A 21,430-nucleotide genomic window follows, 5' to 3' on the forward strand; every position below is an offset into this window, starting at 1 on the left:
AGCATTTTCTCAATTAGCTTAATCCAAACCTGCTCACAATCAGCACAAATTCTGATAACTCAAGCACTTTTAAAGAGACTAGATGCAAGTTGGTCATTTCATGCTCACTACTGCCACCTCAGGTCTTATGCGTAACTGCAGCTTCTATATTAAGCTCGTGCATGACGGCACTTCGGACCTGAAGTAAGAACATTTTGAGTGACAGTGCAGGATTTTAGAGGCAGTTGTGGTGAACTCTTCTGAGCTCATTCTACACATTAGGACATGGCTGGAACATGTAGGGGGGAAGAAAATTCTTAGTTTTAACATTTTTGAACTCCTAGAGACTACATCCTGAAGCCCATTGAGAAAAAGAGTTGATTTCACCTTTTTTTGTTTGAAACGTAATTCCGTGTTTTCTGAATGTATTCTTTGATCACTGAAATAACCCTGCCAACCCTTGTGCTGCTGTTGGTGTCGAACAATAAAAATAAATACGGATTCTTATTAAAAAATAGTAATGTGCGCAACAAAACCCATTCCCTTCAGCCATCAAATAGCCCTAGCTTTTAAAAGTGGCCACAGTCGTACAGTCTTCTATCTCCCGTCTCGTCAGGTTGTCATTATTCATTCTGCCACGACAATCTTCCACAACAGAATCCCTATTCGTCCAATCTCCCCCGGCCCAATTTCACCAGATTACACCGAAAAGAACCACTGCATTCATGATAGGGCGGCCTCACCGAGCATCCGTCCGTGAGCGCTTTGATGAAGGGGTTGTTATCGTAGGACAGCTCCTCGTCGTTGGAGCCCAGGAAGCGCAGGGCCTTATCGTAGTTGTCGGCCTTGGCGTCGTACCAGGCCGCGGACTGGTGGCAGATGTACGTGAAGTTCTGCCGCGCCGAAGAGCTCAGCAGCTTCAGGAAGGTCATCTGCACCGACGCGATCTCGCTCTCCGAGATGTCCACGTAGTTCAGCTGAGGAGAGAGGAGGGGGATGTGTGAAATAAGACACGCAACTTCACTTGGGTCAGAGCATGTTCTATGTCTGGTGGGAGAGGCGGCCGTCTCTAAGATATCGAAATTGCTGAGAAACAAATTTACAATATTGAGTTTGTCTTCAATATCGAGAAATGTAGAAAAAATGGGGGGAAAATTAGGAAAAAATGGGGAAAAGAATGGTGAAGAAAATGGAAGAAAGTTTGAAAAAAAATTGGTAAAAATGTAGGGAAAATTGGGGGGAAAATGTGAACAAGTTTGGATGAAGAATGGTTAAAAAAAAAATACAATATGGACAATTTCGAAAAAATAGGAAAAACATTTGAACAATTTTGAAAGAAAAAAAAAGTGGTAAAAATGTGGGGAATATTGGGTGAAAAAAATGAAAAAAATGGGGGAAAATTGGAACAAATTTGGAGTGTGAGTGTGAGAAGTTGGGAAAAAATGGGGGAGAAGATAGGAAAAACATTTTAACAAATTTGAAAAAAAATAATGGGTAAAAATGTGGGGAAATTTGGGGGGAAAAAGTGTGAAAAATGGGAACAAATTTGGAAAAAGAATGGTGAAGAAAATGGAAAGAAAGTTGGGGGAAAAAAGGACCACATTTGGAAAGGAATGGGGGACAAATTGGTGAAAAAATAGGGGAGAAAATAGGAAAAACATTTGAACAAATTCGGAATAAGAATGGTGAAAAATTAGTGAAAATTACAATATGGACAATTTGGAAAAAATAAGAAAAACATTTGAACAATTTTGAAAAAAAAAAGGGTAAAATTGGGTAGAAAATGTGGAAAAAATTGGGAAAAATGGGAACAAATTTGCAAAGCGAATGGTGGAACGGGTAAAAAATACAGCAAAATTAGGCAAAAATGTGATAAAAAAAAAATGGTAAAATTTGAAAAACATGGGAGGAAAACTGGGAAAAAAATTGACAAAGGTAAATGTAGATGTTTGCAGCACATGTTTGCATATTTCTGATGGTTTTGCAAAAATACCCCTTCATCATCGTTATCGAGAAAGTCCCACAAAATATTGAGATATTCATTTTTGTTCATATTTCCTGGTTTAGTCCAAGAATTTAATTTGGTGGAGGCGTCACAAGAGGAAACAGGAAACAAAAAAAGGGGCAAACAAGGAGGTATCCGGGCAAGACTCACAGCTAAGCCACACATGTCTTCTACTCGTGTTCTGGCTAATGATCCCAATGAAATCAATTCCAATTATCGGCATGATTCAATAAACAAAGACAGAAAGCAGCTAAATTAATTCAACGAGAGCCTTAGATTAATCAAAATGAAAAGTAGCAAACATTTACCTGGGTTGAACCGTTTGCAAACCACAGCTTTTGTGAGACAAATATGTAAAACAAAGCGCAGCCGGTAAATAAAGGATTGTTGCATAGAGATTTCAGTGCAGGAGGATGAGGCGCGTGGGGATTAGGAGAGATAAGAAAAATTAAATTATGAAAAAGGCAGATAAGAAACAGAGATGTGGCATACAGCAGAGGATAAAAGTTGTTACTCGAACTGTGATAAGGTGCAGGGAAATAAAAGATGATTTAAGGCCGGGGTGTTTTGTAGAAGACGGATGTACTCACGATCTTTCCTCGTTTGAATTCACTGAACCACGAACCGGGAGACTCTTTCGGCCAGTTGGATATTCTGACCTGAAAACAAAAGAAACAAAGCAGTCGTCAGATATTGTGTTTCTTCATCATATTGTGCCGCCCATAATCCAGCGTAAAAACTGCTCCTTAATGCAGCGCATGAAAAGCCATAAACAGACGGCGTATTTGAAGTGCAGAGTTGCGCCTTTACCCCGGAGGATTTCTTGTCTGGGTTGATGCAGGTCTCGCCTCCTCCCGTGAAGTTACAGAAGACTTTGATGGAGTCGCCGATGCAGCCCTGGTTCGGATCGATCCAGTATTCACCTGAGACAGAGGAGCAGCGGTGAGAGCGGGCGGGCGGGCGGACACGAGCTGCCTCTTCAAATCAATGTTTCAGAGGTATAAACTACGCCGTGTTTATGTTTGCAATCAAGTGTTTATGTGTATGTGGAATCTCTTAACCCCAGCTTTAACCAAGTGCATTTACTCCAGGCTACTTACTGCCTATAGGCCAGAGTAACGCCTCATTAGAAAGATAAGACCTACAAAACTGATCTAAAAGGATCTTATCGAAAGTTATCGTCACTATTTTAATACATCTTTTCATTGCTTTTTTTGACAATGTCAAATTTTTTTGTCACATTTTCATCAAATTTGTGTCACTTTTTTGTATTTTCTTGTGATTTTATGGTCATTTTTCGTGACATGTTCATAACATTTTTGTTAAATTTTTGTCATATTTTTTACACATTTTTTTTTCTCACTTTTTTGTATTTTCATGTGATCTTATGGTCATTTTTGTAACATTTTTGTAACATTTTTGTAACATTTTTGTAACATTTTTGTCACTTTTTTGACTTTTTTTTGGTGACTTTTTCATCACATTTTGTCACTTTTTTTGGTCACTTTTTCATCACATTTTTGTCACATTTTTGTATTTTCTTGTCATTTTTTGGTCATATTTTTGACATATTTTTGCTACTTTTTCATCACATTTTGAATTTTTTTTGGGTCATTTTTTGTCACGTTTTTGTCAAATTTTTGTCATGTTTTTGTCCAATTTTTTGTCATTTTTTTGTCACTTTGTCATCAAATTATTGTCATTTTTTGTATTTTCTTTCAATTAGTTGGTCATTTTTTCATCACATTTTTGTCACTTTTCTGTTGCGTTTTCATCAAATTTTTGTGACTAGTTATTTATAGATGCTTTTAGATTTGGGTAAAGCCAAACTGGAGAAAATGTGCTTGGTTCAGGTGGGGGTTAAGAGGTTAAGAAGACACTGGGCCAGTATTACTTCACTAAATCCATGTCTCTCCATAGACTTATATGGAAAATGTAATGAAGTTTCCCCCCCAAATGCATTGTTCTCACTTTGGGGCCACAACAGCTCCACTTAAGTAGCAAAAATCATCCAAATCTTATGTGTCAGCTTTTTAATTTAGCTTATTCCGAGAGCCATTACATGAAACGATAAAACTGATGTTGTGATAAAAGTCCCACTATGACAAATGAATTAACATTTTGATGAATTGGGAGAAAATACAGATAATGGGAACAAGGTGGGCAACGCTTCTTGAATGAAGACACAGCTTTTGTTCAGCCTTTACCTTGTGATAAACTTCTCAGCGATTCAACCGTCTTCAAGCAGCTTTGAGTTGTGAATGTTTTTATTTTCTGCACCGTACGGCTTGACTTATGTGATGTTATAAAATATAATTCTCTGTTTTCCTAGACATCAGGAAGCCATCCAGTCATTGTTTGGCTGTATTGAGAGTTTTCGTTTTATCCATCTCTCCAAATACTCCTACATTTTTGGCTATCACTGATCACTGGCAACACACTCAACCAATCAAAAGGCAATCCTTAAAATAAGATTTAGTCCAGTCGCCAGAAGCCTATTAAAAAATGTACAATATCGAGTTTATCTTCAATGTCGAGAAATGTCGAAAAAATGGGGAGAAAAATTGGGAAAGAATGAGAAGAAAATTAGAGGAAAAATAGGAAAAAAAATGTAACAAATTTGAGAAGGAATGGGGAAAAATAGAACAATTGGAACAAATTTGGAAAACAAATGGTATCAAATTTGAAAATAAAAATAAAAAAAATAGTGAAAAATTTGAAAAAATGTGAAAAAAACAATTGGGGGAAATTCCACCAATCAAAAGGCAACCCTTAAAATAAGACTTAGTTGCCAGTGGGCTATTTAAAAAAATTACAGAGTTTATCTTCAATGTCGAGGAATGTTGAATGAATGGGGAGAAAAATTGGGGAAGAATAAGAATAAAAAGAAAATATATAAATAAGAAAATTGGTGGAATAAAGAAGAAAATTGGTGGAAAATTAGGAAAAATTTGGAATAATGAGGGTTAAATTGGGGGGCAAAAATTGTGATAATTGGGGGAAAAATTGAACTAATTTGGAAAACGAATGTTTGAAAAATAGGGGAACATTTGGAAAAAAAATAATGGGGAGAATTTGGCAAAAATGTGACAAAAAAATTGGAGGAAATTCCACCAATAGACTTATGGCTCGTTTCCACCAGCCCTACCCTTTTCTACTCTACTTGGTTTGGTCCTACTCTACTTGGCCTGGTTGTGTTTCCACTATTCTGTAGAATCTGATACTGTATCCATGGTTAGCAGGGTGTATCCATGGATATGGCTTTGCTTTTGACTGTATCCATTGGAAAAAGTACCTGCTTGGTCTGGTTAGTACCAGGGCCAAGCAGGTACTAAAAAAAGTACCAGTTAACTATAAAGTGGGCTGGTGGAAACATTTCAAATGCAGGCAAAGTAGAGCAGGGTTGAGTAGAGTAGGGTAGGTGGAACCGAGCCATTAGTTGCCAAAGGGCTATTTAAAAATCAATCCTATGATGAATGAGGCCGACGAAACGTTTTCCAAAAATCTCAATTTGTCTAAAAACATTGAGCTAAAAACATTTTCAACCCAGTCCAGGTCACTCCTTTTTGAAAACCTTGGTTGTTTTTATATTTGCAATAGTTAAGCCCTTTTCCTACAGTGAAAGAGTAAGCATTTCCATGTGCTGTCCTAACTCTACCCTCCTCTGCTCACTCCCGCCTACCGTCGGGGTAGTCTGGCTGGCTGAGGTGCAGGTCCTGGCATGTGCGGGCCGGGTTGTCCTGTGTGCCCATGGGGAACTTCATCCTCTCGATGTCCTGTTTGAGGTTATTCAGCGAGCCAAACACGTCCTCCATGCCCTCGCCCAGACCGTAATCCGCCATCGCAGCGTCTCCCTGCACCTCGGCCTGGCGCTTGGTCTTCCCGGAGTGTTGGATGGGCAGAGGCTGGATCACATCGGCGGGAGGACCCTAAGACCACAACGAAAAGAGAATTACTGAATCGTTTATGTTTGCTTGAGCGAGATCACTTTTAGTATAACATATGTGTAGAGGAAATACGGTCTCCTTCTTCACAACATGCACGAAAAACATCGAAAACAAACTCACAGGAGGTCCGGGTGGTCCTATGAGTCCTGGATCTCCCTTCTGACCTGCAGAACCCTAAAAAAACACAAGTCACTGTTACAAAACAACATAAGAAAATATAAAAGTGCAAAAAATCCGAGCCGATATTCACTCACCAATGAGCCCTTAGCACCCTTCTGTCCTAGAGTTCCCTGTGGACAAGGTTAGAAGGACAAACCAGTCAGATGTTGTAGCAGAATAGGGTTCAGCAGAGGAAGAGAATGCATAGAGTTGGACTTACGGGGATACCAGGAGGACCAGGGGGACCCAGAGGACCGGCAGAACCACCAATGCCCTGGAATAAAACAAGGCAAATGAAGTTTTGAGCCCTTCCTTTTGCATGGATTGTAAGAAAGTCAATATGTGCTACAGCAACACAACGACACGCAGACGAACGTATGAATAAGTATGACAATATTTGAACTGGTCTTACAGCGTCTCCCTTTCCTCCAGCGAGTCCCTGAGCTCCGGGCAGTCCACGGTCTCCCTTCTCTCCAGGTTCACCAGGGGGTCCGATCAGTCCAATCAGACCGGGATGACCCTAACGGTAAAGGATAAACACATCATTTATTTCCTTCTTCTTCTGGCCTCAGCCTAAAACCAGCAACTATGGAGCTTTGGAGGTCGATTCCATAAAATCAGAGTTTGACGATTTTGACATTTAAAGCTGTGCCAATCCATTTATTTCATTGTAGTAGAGTAGACTCCTTTTGGCTCCAGAGATCTAATGCGTAAACGCAGCATTTGAGACAGAAAAACAGGCCATGTGCTCTGCTGTGTGTCTAAATATAGTGTTTTCTTTATCCGATCTCCGACTTTCACAGTTTGATAACGGAGTAATAGGCTCTATCGATCTCCGGAGGTCGCGGTCCTTCCTCTTTCTATTTTCCCAATAAGGATTAGCGACGTCTTGCACAAACGAATAGTTCATGAAAACATCGCCTGATGGGAAGTCACTGGTTAAGACATTATGTTGGATGCAAATACTTGGAGTAAACGTCTGTGTTCATTGAGGTAGGACTTTTTTTAATTCATCTCAGAGCTAACAGCTAGTATCAAGAAACAACACCACAAAAAGAAAAAAAAAAATACTGAAGAATGGCTAATTCAATATTTGGTGCTGTTTTGAATTGGATTTTGTGCTAGCCGTTTGCTTCAAGACAAAAAACACATGTGAATTCTTTCCTCCTGATCCAATGTTTTAACATGATGCTCATGACTAGGGCCGGGTACCGTTAAACGATAAAACGATAAACAAAAAAGCATCAAAAGCAGGCACCGAAAAGAAATATAAAATCTCTATATTGACGTTTTGATGCCGTTGGTCATCAAAATGTAAAAGAATGAAAAAGAGAAACAAAAGGTTGGGGAAAAATAACTGAAAAAAGTGAAAAAATTGGGGGGAATAAAATGGAAAAAAAAATCAAAGACTACTTAAAAAATTAGGGTACATTTGGGGGGAAAATGGGAAAAAAATGTTGGAAAAAAGAAATAAATGGGGAGAATTGGGGGGGGAAAAACATGTAGGAAAAATGGAAAAAGAGTGCAAAAAAATGTAGGGGAATTTTTTGGAAAAATAATACAGGATATTTGCAGGGGAAAAAAAATTAAATGGGGGAAAAAATAAGAAAAACTTGGAAAGTGTTAATTCTGCCCTTTTGTTGTTGAAAAAAGTTTCTTGTTTTTTACAAATGGAAGGAAAATGAATCAATTAAAATTATTCATTTGTTTTATGGTTCTATATGACACATAGTATAGGTATCGTTCAGGTATTGGTCTAGAAAACCAAGTATCATTAAAGGGACTAGATGCAAGTTGGTCATTTTATACTCACTACTGCCACCTCAGGTCTTACGTGTAACTGCACCTTCTATATTAAGCTTGTGCATGACGGCAATTCGGATCCGAAGTAACAACTTTTTGAGTGACAGTGCAGGATTTTAGAGGCAGTTGTGGTGAACAGGTCTGGGATCATTCTACACATTAGGACATTGCTGGAACATGTAGGGGAAAATACATAATTTAAAATGTTTAAACTCTATATAGTCCCTTTAAAGCACCAGTATTGAAAACAAAAATGAACGATACCCAGCCCTACCAGTGAGAGTCAACCAGTAACTGCCTGTCATGTAATTTTAAGCAACAAATGCCTAGAAATCAGAAAGTGCATAATGTAGTGTATATTTCTAGCACCCCCCTCCCCGATCACTTAAAGTTCAATGTAAACTTTCCTGGAGTGGAAAGTTTGTGTCTTCCGCTCCACAAAAAGAGTCTGAACAAAGACACATAAGGTCTGGAGATGTTTGCTTACTCACGGTGAGCAGATAAGGCGCGTACGCAGATATGAGGAATACACAATAAAGCAATTTGAGATTAACATCATAATAATATCGCCTTGCCTTCTCTCCCTTGAATCCCGAGTCGCCTTTCATTCCGGGAAGTCCAGGAGGGCCCTGCGAAGGAGAGGATTTCAGCGTCAATGACAGCGGAGGAAAATGAAAATGATTTAACGGTGACAGCTCTGTATTCAAAGTGTCAGTTCATTTTGGGTCCCGCAGAGAAGCTGCAACAATCGCTTCGGGCTAAAACCAACTGGAAACCACTATATTCAGCTTTGGGAGCAGTATGGGGTTCAAATAATGGCTCAGAAACATTAAAATTATGGAAAATGAAGAATGTATAATTGATAAAGCTGTCTTACAATAGGTCCAGGGGGTCCATCCTGTCCGGAGGCACCAGGGAGTCCTTGTTCACCCTAGCAAAAAGAAATAATGCAATTAAAACACAGAATACTAAAATACCAGAAGAGCAATGACCTCATTTATTAATATAGTATGTAAATGTAGTTTATTGTATGTTTGTGTCCGAACCATCTCAATCAGGAAACTTAGTCTCCAAAACATGTAACATTAGCTTTCCCTTTGATGGACTAGTTTATAATCCTGTCCACCCTCGTCATGAACGTAGAGAAACATCTTCAGATCTTTGTCAGCAAGGGTTTCAATGACTAGAAATCAGAAAGTTAATCTTGTTTTTAGTAGTTTTGACTGGTTAACAAGTTGAATTATCTACAAATCAGTACAAAAGATATTTTTTTTGTAGTGTAGTTCCTTTCATTCAGGGGCCACGTCAGGCTCCAGGACAAATTCCGGCCCTGCAGCCCAGAATCTATGGCCAACAAGATGATTTAGATCAGTGGTGCCCAAAGAGCGGCCCGGGGGCCAAATGCGGCCCGCAAACCAAATTTTGGTGGCCCTCAGGCTTCTTGTTAACTAGGTTCACACAATGGCCGCTGGCTACTCTGCTTTATGACCACGACACTGGGGGCCGCCATTGCTGTAGTACCTCCATATCGCCGCTAGTTCCCCATTGAAAAGCATTGGAGTTTAGACACCTTAAAAACAACTTTAACGCCTGGCTTCAATTTTTGTTCAACACTAGACTAGGCTAGATATTCCTCCTGAGATAACGCTGGGTTAGTCACAATTTAAGAAACCAGGCTGGTTTTCGTAAGGAGAATTTTAGAAATCTCGTACTTAATGAGGGTCAGACTGCTAGCATTGGAGCAGCGCGAGCTACACGTCACGCAAGGGCCGAGTCTACAGTGAAGATCCCGCCCGTATGCCCTTTTTAGGAACATGGTTCGTTAGAGCTGGGGAGGGGGAGTCTGTAAATCCGCCATGACTTCCCCCACGACCGTAGTCATTATGGTAAACGGGGAGGAGTGAGCAGAAGCTGTCCATTTATATATACAGTCTATGGGTACACATCCCTCCTTACCATACAAACTTCAATATGCGGACCCAGAGGAAATATAAAGATGTTGAAAATACTGACTCCTTTAGCATTTCATTGGGGATGCCCCAAAGCCCTCTGTCAGGTCATATGATGTACAACCCATGCAGACATCTTTCTGAAGCACTATTGGAAGGTTCAGCCCCTTGTCTTTTCACAATGAAAGGACATTGACCCACCACTTGCCAATCTCTGCTTTAATAATTTCTCATTCTAACTCGCTTACATCTCTGTTCCACCTCTGTTTGACCCTAAGAACCTAAATGTATGTCTTATCCTATTCCTCTAGTCTTGGTATGTCTTGGCCAAGGCCAGGTGAAAATAATTGATGGAATTAACAATTAAGCCACATTTTTGTCCTATACCTGTTTTTTCTTTAAGTCTTTGTTTTTGTGTTTTGACACTGACTCACCACAGGTCCCGGGATGCCTCTCAGACCCTCTGCACCGGTTTTTCCAGGAGGTCCCTGAGGTCCCACTGGTCCAGTTTTCCCAACGATTCCCTCGGCTCCGGCCTCTCCCTGTGGACAACGAGAAAGTAGAAAAATCATACATGTGAATATTAAAAATGTTGCTAAAAGCTAGTTCAACACAGCGAACAATTTCAGTGTCTTATTGCGCTCAATTATCAACTACATAAACACAAACCATTTACAGAATTTTTTATTTAACTTTTTTTTCTTTGTTTGAAATGGTAAAAGCAAAGAATCATCAATTAAAATACGCTTTTGGTTTGATGTTGAGTTTGGGAATTTTACACTGAATCGCAGCAAAACAAATCTTTTTTTTCCCTGGCAATTACTAGCGAGCTTTTAACTCGAGAAAAATCCCTGAAGTGAGACGTATTGAGTGACAGGGAGCGGACAGTTTTGTTGTTGCTGTGTGTCATATTGTGTAAATTGAGGCATGAGAGGGATTACATCGTTCTGACAACCAATTAGACCTGGATTTGACAAGAGACAGACCTGTCTGGGCTACATCAAAACCAATCCTTTACCTTGGTGTGGCCAGGAAATGACAACAAAAGGCGTCTGAAACTATAGACACACACATGCGGCATGGTCGAGGATAACTACATAATGAATGAAAATAATTTGGCATTTTGGTAATGGCTTGAGGCCACTCTCTTGTTGCTGAGATGCATTCAATACAAGGAAATATCTATCCTTAATGGGAATGACTCAGCTAGAAAATAATACATTTTGAAAGAAGGTGTTAAAAGTGGTCACCGGAAATGCTAATTTGTGCAACAGATCAAACTAAATTTGGCTTGTGCAGCTAAAGAATTAGTCATATTACAAATGCTAATGGCTCAATGCTAAAAGTCTGTGTATTCTGATGCATAGCAATTGCGCATCCATGTCACTAATGGGAATTTTAAGTTTCCTGGTTTTGTCTGTGTTCATGCAAACACCTCATGCTGGTCTCATGTTCCTAAATAAGCCAATATCCAGGTTATTACATACAGCTATATTATATACTCTCACTGGGATATTCACCGTTTACCCCATACCAGGTACTATGCCATGTAAACACAGTATCCTGGCTTCTTAACACCACTGATTTACTGAGCATGTGCACACTTTCGAAACTTTCCTACAGTGATTGAATCTGGCATGTAAACAAAACATCACAGCAAACTTTCACACAAATTCTCAAGTATGTTGCCAAAGTTGGGACAGTGCTCTATAGTTTTAATGCTTCGTTAGATAGTTCTTGTCTGTGTTTAGAGAAATGTCTGCAAAAGCTATATTTTAGCAACATGGCTAAAGTGTCAAGCTCCTTAACGTGTCTGTCATTAGCTTCTACCGCTTTGGAGCCTACATATCCAGGATACCATAGCTCATCCAGAATATTGCCATAACCAGGATTATGACTACTAACTGGGATACTGGAGTGCATGTAAACACACATTATGGCAGTGTGCGATTGCTTGTCTATGTCAGGTAAACCTACGCTCAGATTTACCTTAAACTGACATATTTATAACTTTTAACCCCCACCTGAACCAAGCACATTTTCTCCAGTTTGGTATAACCCAAATCTAAAAGCTTCAAAATAGCAGCTAAAAGGTGACTAAAAAGCGATGGAAGTGCACGAAAAGGCAGCAAAAATCTGACAAAAACACAATAAAAAGCCAAACTTAGATGAAAAAGAACGAAAAAGGAAAAATCTGTTCAATCTGTTTTGCAGGTCTTAGCTTTCAAATGAGGCCTTTAGGCTGTAAACTCCAGTAGAGGAGCTTTAAGAGCTTTAAAGCTGAACTGGAGAAAATGCACTTGTTTAAGGCGGGTGGTAAGACGTTAATATTGATTTAACATTAAGGTCAATTATTGTCAAATCGGACTGGGCTGACTGATTTGAGGAAGAATGGCTTCCATCTTCACGAGCTTCTTCTTGCTCTTGTTGTCAAATGATTATTGTAATCAACTCAATCGACCCAGTCCAGTCAACGATATTGTAAAATCTCTATAATACGATGGAAATTCCCACACAAACAGAACTTTAATAACTTTGGCTATTTGCAATGGCGATGAGATCCGTGCGATACGATCAAAAGGCAATTAAAGTCGCATAATTCACAAGAACGGCTTATGTCCTACTGCTTTATTAGACTTTCTTTCTATGGAATTCTCGATGGCAAACTTTGTCCTAAACATACATGCGCAGTAATAAATCACTCATTGCGTGGTCTGTTGGTCATTTATCATTTCATTTAGGCTAGTTCAAGGCACCGTCTGATTAGATTACCGAGCGATGCCATCTCCAGTCTCCTCCACTCCTCAGCCGCTAAAAAGTAAATGCGCTCGGTGCCTTACCTTGGCTCCCTTCTCTCCTTGTCTGCCCTCCGGTCCGGCTTTTCCAGCGCCTCCCTGTCAAAACCAACAAAATACGACGTTATCATCTCGGGGAAAGGACGGATATGCAGGGATTATTGATGGCATCTGGGTGTCAAAGGCCCCTTTACACAAATAGATCACAGAAAGGTCAAGACAGAAAAGAAAGTCAATTACCTGGATTCATTCGTAGTATGTGCGAGTTTGACAGGAGAGGGAAATGTAGGAATGGTTTTGCAAAAGTATGTGTACTTTTACGAGAACATTGAAAACCAAAACATATTTAGGTTAACTAATGACTGTCATGTGCTATAACAGGGTTTATGCATGGAGCAGCCATACATTTAATACTTTGTAATACAATATACTACCAAAAAGGAAAGAAATGGATGCACTAATCATTTCTTAAGCTTTCCAAACAATCATCAAGCAGAGAAATGAAGAGAAATGTGGGTATTCAAAAGCAAATAGGATACAATGGGCAATTTTTAAGCAAGACTTTGTGTAAAACTGACAGAAACTGTACTGAATTTCAGGCCAAAGCTGTGGTTGGATGGGTTTTTGGACCATACACGCATCTTCAATCAACGTATGGGGCAAAACAAAGTACAGAAATGCCATTATTGTCAAAGAAATGTTGATATAAAGCCAAGTGGAATGCCAAGTGGAAAGGAAGCCTTACAAAATCACAAATATATTCATCAAGTTGAAGCAAAAGAACATAAAAAGTGCTAATTGACAACTCGTAAGCCTACTTTTATACCGAGGTAATGTAAAAACAGTGACAGGAATTTGAAGTTTCCTGGTTTTGTCTGAGTCCATGTCCAACACAGTATCCTGGTTTCATTTTCCTAGATAAGCCAATATCCAGGTTATTAGATACACTTATATTAGATACTCGCACTGGGATATTCACACAGTTGCCCCCATGCCATGATACTGTCACCATTTCCCTAAATAAGCCAATACCCAGGTCATTAGAAACAATTATGTTAGATACTCTCACTGGGATATCCACAGTTTCCCCCTTACCAGGATACTGTGCCATGTAAACACAGTATCCTAGTTTCATTTTCCCAAATAAGCCAATATACAGGTTATTAGATACAGTTATATTAGATACGCTCACTGGGATATCCACACAGTTCCCCCATACCAGGATACTATGCCATATAAACGCAGTATCCTAGTTTCATTTTCCCAAATAAGCCAATATACAGGTTATAACATACAATTATATTAGATACTCTCACTGGGATATCCACACAGTTCCCCCATACCAGGATACTGGCACCATTTCCCTAAATAAGCCAATATCCAGGTTATTAGATACAATTACATTAGATACTCTTACTGGGATATCCACACAGTTTCCCTCTTACCAGGATACTATGCCATATAAACGCAGTATCCTAGTTTCATTTTCCCAAATAAGCCAATACCCAGGTTATTAGATACAATTATATTAGATACGCTCACTGGGATATCCACACAGTTCCCCCATACCAGGATACTGGCACCATTTCCCTAAATAAGCCAATATCCAGGTTATTAGATACAATTACATTAGATACTCTTACTGGGATATTCACACAGTTCGCCCATACCAGGATACTATGCCATGTAAACGCAGTATCCTAGTTTCATTTTCCCAAATAAGCCAATATACAGGTTATAACATACAATTATATTAGATACTCTCACTGGGATATTCACACAGTTCCCCATACCAGGACACTGTGCCATGTAAACACAGTATCAGAGGTAAAAAAAAAAAAAAACCTTAGCCAATTAGCTGTTTTTCAAAAGCAAATTGAGCAACATGCGGAAACTATGACAGACTCAATGATGTTCCCTGCCCCTCTGCTCTTGTATGGCTCTGCAGCAGGACAGCGGCTCCAACAGAGCGGGGCGAGCCGTGTCCTACATAGTGAGCTAAAAGCATTACCCGGCTGCAAACTGCCTCTGGTCAGACTCTCGTGAGTGGACCGGCTGGATTTGCCATTAAGAAACATCACGCGGCAGAGCAAACAAAAGCCATAGATTTCAATAGAGGTTATTTATGAGCATGTGCTTGTGAACCCGCACACGCACGAGGGTTTTCATGTGCTGCAGTCAATTAAAAGTAGTGGGGTGAGGGTGGACTGGTAGGCTTGAGTGGACAAATGTGATTACAAAGAGCAATAAAGAGCAACAGATTAATTTAAAATGCATTATGTTTGGGGGAAAAGCAGTGATAGATTGTTGTTTGCGCTGATTTAAGATAAACCCTGGTCATTAAGTTGTCTCTCCGGCCCACTACCTTCTGGTGGAGCGGCTGCCGTGTCGAGATGGCAGGCCGCTGGCTGCAATAACACCTGCCCTTAGCTGGAGTCTTTGCATTGCCTGTACTGAAGCCCCAGCAAAGACAAGGAACTAATGATCTGCTGCCTCACTTTTGACATTTCCCATTCCTCCTGTGTTGATATTAGGCTCTACAAGACTACACTGATCAAAAGTGGACATATTGAGGATACAAAACATTCTTCTGGGTACCTCAACATTGGTATTTAAAAATGTGGAAAAGACAATCAGTAGTGATTGACTGGGCTGGTCAAGATTCCCAATTGACCATGTGCAAGACGTGACTTCCTGTTTCGATCCAGCACACCAGAATAAAAGCACAATCTTTAGTTCAACTTTCTTTCTGCCTAACTATAACAGACAAAACACTTAAAATGTGTGTATTTAACATTTAATTATACTCCTGTAATGTTGCAAGTATCTGCTGAACTAATCAATGAGATGAGCCGTGTGCTTTTATTTTGGTGTGCTGGATCGAAACAGGAAGTCACTTCTTGGGCAGTGTTGTTATGATTTGAAGTTATGCACAGAGTCAATTGGCCAGGAGCACCCTCTGCAGGCAGCAGTTGGGATGACATGCCGTGGAACAGTGACTACAAGCTCTCGGTGGCAACATTTTGAGAGCAGAAATCCACAGAAGAGATTATGGGCTTTAAAGTGCATATGACAGATTGTAAAGCTTTTGAGAATATGACTTGCATAAGTGGATGACATCTGTTGTAAATAATAATTATTTTATTTCAGTGAAGCAGAAATTTCGGTTTAAGCTACTGACAGGAAGTGACATAGATAGAGGTAAAGTTCCCATTGACGTGACATGGTCGTCACGGCAACAGTTTAAAAGTGTTTGCCTCTATCTATGTCACTTCTTGTCGGTGTCCAATAAGGAAGTGAAACTATAAATATCACAAAAGATGTCAAACTATAAAGAAAGTAAAATCTTAAATATATTTGTGTTAACTATGTTTTGTGTCTAATGTGTCACATGTGCTTTAAAAATGTGGAGGAAAGTTTTGTGTTCAATCTATGCCACATCAAAATCTGGGAAATAAGGGTAGGAGTGCTTCAGCAGAGTTGAAGAAGAAACAACCAGTAAGTAAACATGGTTATGCTCAAAACTGCATGAATGAAATCGAATACAACTACAGGTATCTTCTTTTTTAGTTTTTTTTTTTAAGTTTTCTAATTTCAAACGGGGTTATCTTTGACACCTGATGGTCCGAGGTATAAAAGTAAGCTCCAAGCAGGTCTTGTTTATTTGTGGCACCAACCTCGCTGAGTTTTACTTTAATCATGAAAAGCATAGAAAAGGAAATGCACTTTTGTTATCGTGGAGGGCAGCGCACCAGATTTCCAGCATTCGACGCAGCATTAGTAAAACCCCGCTGTTCATCTTTAGTGGGCACGAATCCAAGGGCTAATTTGTTTTGTAGCTCTTGTCACCAGGATATCCAGCGGAATACAAAACTCCTGCTCGAGAAAAAAAAAAAAACGCTTACGGTTTGCCGTGGCTTTGCAATGTATAATCAAGTGTCCGAGGCTGAATGCGAATGCTGTGGAGCCACCGACTTATCTGGGAAAACATGTAAATGAGACTTTTTTCAAATGATTTAGCATCGGGCAGCAGTACGCCACTTTTACCTTGGACTCGGGTAATTATCATTCGGACCAAATGCTGCATGGAAGTGTTTTCAGCCCGAGTGAGATTGATTTGCATCTACAATCATGCAAAATTTTGAATAATGCGCTGAAATTTCACGCACCTACCACAGGGGTCTCAACCTTCCACCCTTGGCTACATTTACACAAAATAAAAATGGAAAAGAAAGACTGTGGGGAGCAATACTTTTGGGACTTAAAGTACTGTGAGTAATCAAGATGATACTTTAATACAAAGAGAGCAAATGTATTTAGTTCCCTCTTAATCTTTAAAGATTCGTACTATGTCGTGATGGGAAACTGTGTCTCAGACCGGATGGCATTGACCTGTGGGGTTCCCCAGGGGTCGATCCTGGGGCCCCTCTTGTTCAATTTGTACATGCTTCCACTGGGTCAATTGATATCCAGGTGAACATGGGCCTGTAGAGACACTGTGTCACGGTTTCAGACAGATTAGTGTGTGGATGCAAAACAACTTCCTCCAGCTAATTACAGATCAAATTGAGATAATTGTCTTTGGCCCACAAAAACACTGAGAGTTTGTCATTGGTCATCTTGAAATGCTTTCACTGGACCTGAGAAGTCAAGCAAGAAATCTCGGAGTAATCATGGACTCAGACCTGAATTTTAACAGTCCTATTAAGTCCAATCAGTGGCCAATCACCATCTCAAAAACATTGCAAAAATAAAAAAACATTGTGTCTGAACAAGACTTGGAGAGATTAATTCATGCATTTGTCTCCAGTCGGTTAGATTACTGTAACGGCCTGTTCACTGGCTTTTCCAAACAAGCTGTTAAACAACTGCAGTTTATCCAAAATGCTGCGGCTCAAGTCCTGACCAGAACCAGGAAATACGACCATATTAGTCCAGTGCTCCGGTCTCTGCACTGGCTTCCTGTCACTCAGAGAATAGACTTTAAACTAGCTCTGCTCGTGTATAAGTCCCTCCATGGTCGGACACCAAAGTACATCTCTGACATGTTTCAGCCGCATGAACCACCTCGGGCCCTGAGATCCTCAGGGAGGGGTCTCCTGGTGGTTTCAGTTTCACGCAGCAAAAGTCTGGAACAGTCTCCGTAAGGATATGAGACAGGCCTCAACTCAACAATTTTTAAGTCCTGGCTGAAGGGACACCATTTTACTGCTGCTTATGGTAATTGATTGCATTTTAACGAATTAGAATCTATAAATATAAATTGTGTTGGGTGTCTGGTGTTGCTGTGAGGCACATTGAGTTGTACATGTACATGAAATGTGCCACAACAATTAAACTTGCCTTGCCTAGATTTATCAAAAATGTGTGTGTTCGCAACTTATTCATAAGTGAGACAAGCTTGACTCGCAAAATATAAATGTCTTGAAGCTTTACTCTCAATAAAATGGTCCTTAAAATGTGCTGTACTCCCGTAGAGCTATGGCAACTTATGTAATATTCAAAACAATACTGATAATCCGAATATAGGAATGTGTGCAAATGCCACACTCGTGCGACTCATCTGCACTGATCCCGGTGCGACAGAAAGGCCACTCGGAGCCCAAAGTGACAATATAATTTCAGTGACATTAGCCGCGTTCACATTACTGTCAGTCAGGCTCCCGACACGTCGATAACTCTCCACAGGAAGAGCTCCATCTGCACTCACTGACACCGACACACACTGTTAAATGAACGGGAATAATAGGCTGCGACGGTGAGGACAGACCCTTCAAAATAAAACGCTTACATAAGTGTGATGTGAAAATGGCTACACTTTGCCAAATCCATGTAGTTTGTACAAAACAGAAAATGACTATCCCACACATTTTGGGGCATTTATTCCAACAAAAAAAAAAACATCTCAAGTACTAAACATGTACTGTGTCTTCTTCTACTTCTTTAAATCCCACAGTGTCAGCGATTGTGCACTCCTGGTTGCGCCTATAGATCACAAATAGCCACAAGGAAAGACTGGGACTTTTCTATTCGAGCCACCTCCATGTGGAACTTTCTTGCCCCCACAAAACGACGAAGTGAGTAATTCAAGTACATTTACATCATTATTGGAAACCGTTTTGTGCTCACGGGCACTTGGCTGATTGTGCTTGTTTTGTGGTCTCTATTGTATATTTCTGTGATTGTTTCACTCTTTTGAATATGACTACCTCCGCTAGCCAATTGTCTCGTGGTTGATTCTGGCACACGAACATGCCTGCGGTGGGAAATCGAGGCGTACTTAGCTCCAGGGCAGGTTACTACATTGGCATTTTCAGGCCCAGTGTTCTGCAGAAGTCCTCATCATTCACAAACTGATTGTTAATGTTGTTATTGTTTTCTTTAAAGGATTGTTTGGGGTTGTTTTGGCTTCATTGGACGAGACAGATCAGGGTGAAAGAGGGTGAAGAGTGAGGAGAGACATTCAGCAAATTGTGAGAGCTGCTGGGACTCAATACCATGACGCTAAAGAGTGAGAAAACCCTGCACAGTTATGTGAAAGAAAATGTATGATAGGCTCCAGTGTTAACGACTAACCTTCCAAATAAAACCATCCAGATCTGAATGTGTGGTGTGAAATTATGCCTAAAACTAAGTGCCCCCTCAAAAGGAAGTACTACTTACCCGTTTGCCAGGAGGTCCCGGTACTCCAGCTTCACCGGACGGACCAGGGGGGCCCTAAAACCAGCGCAAAGAGCCACTTTAATCGGGTTTATTATGCAGTGAATGGCACAACGACACACAGTGGAATTTTAATTAACAAAATGGGATAGCACTGAGTGTACTTTTTGTCAGTATGAATACATAATGTGCATAATTTAAAAATGTATAACAAATAAAACTCACAGGCTGCCCGGATTCTCCGTCATCTCCCTTGTCACCAGGCAAACCATCCAGACCCTGAAGGGAGAAAATGTGTGTGGATAATGTAAGTATTGAAATTTATGTAACTATGGAGCGTTTGTATGTCTATACTATACTTCACACACTCCTAATGTTCACCTGGACTCCTACATTGCCAGTTTTGCAGTGGGTTATGCATAAAGAAGCATTATGTATCTAAATCTCATGTTCATTTATCTGTACTCAAGGCAAAACTGCAACACTGGAAAAATTACGAGTCAGGTCCCAAGAGAAGAGAAGAGAAGAGAGACTCATTCTTGTATTAATTGGGGAAAATACTACACAGTATGGCTTCAAGTGCATGTAGTCCGGTTCACTATGTTTAGATTTCCGCTGTTGTGGGATTTTCGTGGAGAGCATGAAAACTACTATATTTTTTTTTAGAAACTTTATGGTATAAGGAATGAGAAAAACAATATTTCCATTTTGCTCTTGTCATTTGGGGATAATTGTGCAATTATACCATTTTTTCATTAGAATAAATGGGGAGTCCTGGCCATCGCTATGGTAACTCCATAAAAAAAATAAGACAAGGGTTTCATTGACTTTTTTGATTGGAACATCCACATTTTGTACATGTCCGCCAAACTACATTTTTACTCCCCATATTAATGTCATTATCACACCTTTTTTTTTTTTTTTTTTTACATATCAGAACAAATGGAAACATTGTTTTTCCTGATTGCTTATTTAATATATTTAAGTATTTTTGATACTCTCCGCATGAATCCGGCGAAATTACAAAGTGAACCGGTTAATGTGCTAAATGCTAATCGTACAAAATGCTTCAGAATTTGATTGTGTGTATATATATATATATGCATAATTTTTTTTTTTACAAAATATTGCATTTTTTCCTGACAGAATTGTGATTGCAATTAGATTCACAATGTTTTGAGACAAGGATTCAGCTCACAGCACATTTTCAACATTGCCAGGAGCAATATCATTTGAGAAAAGACAGGAATATGAACAGCTATTAGCACTAAAACAGGAATCATACAGTATGCATTTCCAAACAGCAGGAGCGGTTTAAACCACAGGGTTGTATCCCAAAAGCACATTTCGAATATGTAAATATGTGTAATGCCTATTCAGAATACAAATAGCTATTTAACATAAAGAGGCATGCAAATAGGCCTGGCATTATGGTGAAGCAGATGAACATGCTAATGCTAACAGTGCTCACAGCTTGAGTCAGAGAAGGATGAATGCAGCACTTACAGCAACGCCGGGCTCACCAGGGGGACCAGGGTCTCCCGGGAATCCAACCGGGCCCTGCAAAGAGAGAGGAAGAGAAGTGAAATTAGGTTCATTGTAAACAACAGTGTCTGTTTGAGAGAGACATGATTGCGAGCGAACAAACGCTGTTTTACGCAGTGCATTGTGGATAATTGAACACTCACGATATAAAAAGTATTGTTGTTTATAGCTGTGGTTTGAGAGTGGTGGGTAACGGAACCATTTTCAGGTTTGTGAGCCTTTTCGAGGGAACGTTTTTTCATACATTTATCAAAAAGCATAGAAACACCTGTCTGGCTATCACTCTGATCAGCTCTGCTTATTAAACTCATTCAATACAAATCTGTGGGGAAGATGCAGTATTTTTCATGATGCATTTTATTCTTATTTGGGTCATGGCTTATCATCTTGCTTTAAACTTAAATGTACGAGACGCGCTGCTTTTAAAAATCCGCAATATAGATTAGAATAAGGGGGGGCGTACAGGGTTTCCTTTCGAGCCGTCATCTCCAGCTGGTCCTCGTCCTCCTGGGGGTCCAGCTGCTCCCGGGGGCCCAGTCTCTCCTTTCTCTCCAATCTCACCTTTACCGCCCTGTGGAGACAAAAACA

The 21,430-nt window shown here is 40.0% G+C and overlaps 1 protein-coding gene and 1 long non-coding RNA gene across 2 annotated transcripts in view; one reads left to right on the forward strand and one right to left on the reverse strand.

The window, feature by feature from the left end:
• LOC306973129 overlaps positions 1–21,430 on the forward strand; it is a 268,899-nt gene that overhangs the window by 17,405 nt on the left and 230,064 nt on the right. The window lies entirely within an intron of this gene.
• Positions 1–21,430, reverse strand: part of col11a1b (collagen, type XI, alpha 1b) — a 185,727-nt gene that overhangs the window by 4,066 nt on the left and 160,231 nt on the right. The window contains exons 51-66 of the mRNA XM_079569937.1: positions 21,306–21,413; positions 20,804–20,857; positions 19,523–19,576; positions 19,301–19,354; positions 12,683–12,736; positions 10,277–10,384; positions 8,771–8,824; positions 8,469–8,522; positions 6,503–6,610; positions 6,311–6,364; positions 6,186–6,221; positions 6,052–6,105; positions 5,667–5,913; positions 2,795–2,907; positions 2,575–2,643; positions 723–956 (exon numbers count right to left, since the gene is read on the reverse strand). Coding sequence (XP_079426063.1) covers positions 723–956; positions 2,575–2,643; positions 2,795–2,907; positions 5,667–5,913; positions 6,052–6,105; positions 6,186–6,221; positions 6,311–6,364; positions 6,503–6,610; positions 8,469–8,522; positions 8,771–8,824; positions 10,277–10,384; positions 12,683–12,736; positions 19,301–19,354; positions 19,523–19,576; positions 20,804–20,857; positions 21,306–21,413 — 1,455 coding nt within the window. The remainder of the gene's footprint in view (positions 1–722; positions 957–2,574; positions 2,644–2,794; positions 2,908–5,666; positions 5,914–6,051; positions 6,106–6,185; positions 6,222–6,310; positions 6,365–6,502; positions 6,611–8,468; positions 8,523–8,770; positions 8,825–10,276; positions 10,385–12,682; positions 12,737–19,300; positions 19,355–19,522; positions 19,577–20,803; positions 20,858–21,305; positions 21,414–21,430) is intronic.

The sequence above is a fragment of the Gobius niger genome, assembly GCF_951799975.1.
Source record: "Gobius niger genome assembly, chromosome: 13".
NCBI classification, from domain to species: Eukaryota; Metazoa; Chordata; class Actinopteri; order Gobiiformes; family Gobiidae; genus Gobius; species Gobius niger.